This window comes from Pundamilia nyererei, unplaced genomic scaffold (assembly GCF_000239375.1).
Source record: "Pundamilia nyererei isolate P.nyererei 1_Seehausen unplaced genomic scaffold, PunNye1.0 scaffold00361, whole genome shotgun sequence".
In the NCBI taxonomy this organism is placed as follows: Eukaryota; Metazoa; Chordata; class Actinopteri; order Cichliformes; family Cichlidae; genus Pundamilia; species Pundamilia nyererei.
Genome location: NW_005187762.1, coordinates 50,771 through 51,348, shown reverse-complemented (window position 1 = coordinate 51,348; position 578 = coordinate 50,771). Strand labels below are relative to the sequence as shown.

Here is a 578-nt window from a genome sequence, read left to right as displayed (position 1 = left end):
TGTGTGTTTTCATGCATGTCTTCCTTCCATATTCGGCAATAAATGACTTTAAGGCTGGAAAAAAAAGAAGCTGTTTTTTAAAATAATAGATTATTACGTCATGAGAAAAAAATGAAAACTGACATCTTTGTGCAAAATTTTAAAGATAACTTGAAAAAAGGTAGAAAAAAGTAAAGTTGCTTTTTTTCTTTTAACTCATGTTTAATTATAGAAATGGATTTACTGTTGAGTGTCTCATTCCTCCATCACAGTACTGGTTGCTTTCTAGGTTTCCAGCAGAGTTTTTTGCCCACTGCCTCCTCAGCAGGTTTGGTTTGCTCATCTTAAATACTGAAACGTGTCCTTTGTTGGCCTGCTGGACTTTTGTATAATCTCTCCCAGTTTTAGTAGAAGCAGCTTAGAGAATATGAACAGCAGTTGTAAAACGTGTGTGTTTTAATCTGTGTGTGTGTTAGAGTGCAATGGCAGGAACGAAGAGGAGCGTGTTATTGAATACGTGTTCAAAGAGATGGGATACAACAAGGAGCTGCGCCCCGTCGAGAAGCAGCAGGATGTTGTCGATGTTAACCTCGCCCTCA

General features: G+C 38.1%; 1 protein-coding gene across 1 annotated transcript in view; it reads left to right on the top strand.

Annotated features, from left to right (window-relative positions):
• The window catches only part of chrnd (cholinergic receptor, nicotinic, delta (muscle)), a 9,675-nt gene that overhangs the window by 1,255 nt on the left and 7,842 nt on the right, over positions 1-578 (top strand). Inside the window, exon 2 of the mRNA XM_005752465.2 lies at positions 456-571. Coding sequence (XP_005752522.2) covers positions 456-571 — 116 coding nt within the window. The remainder of the gene's footprint in view (positions 1-455; positions 572-578) is intronic.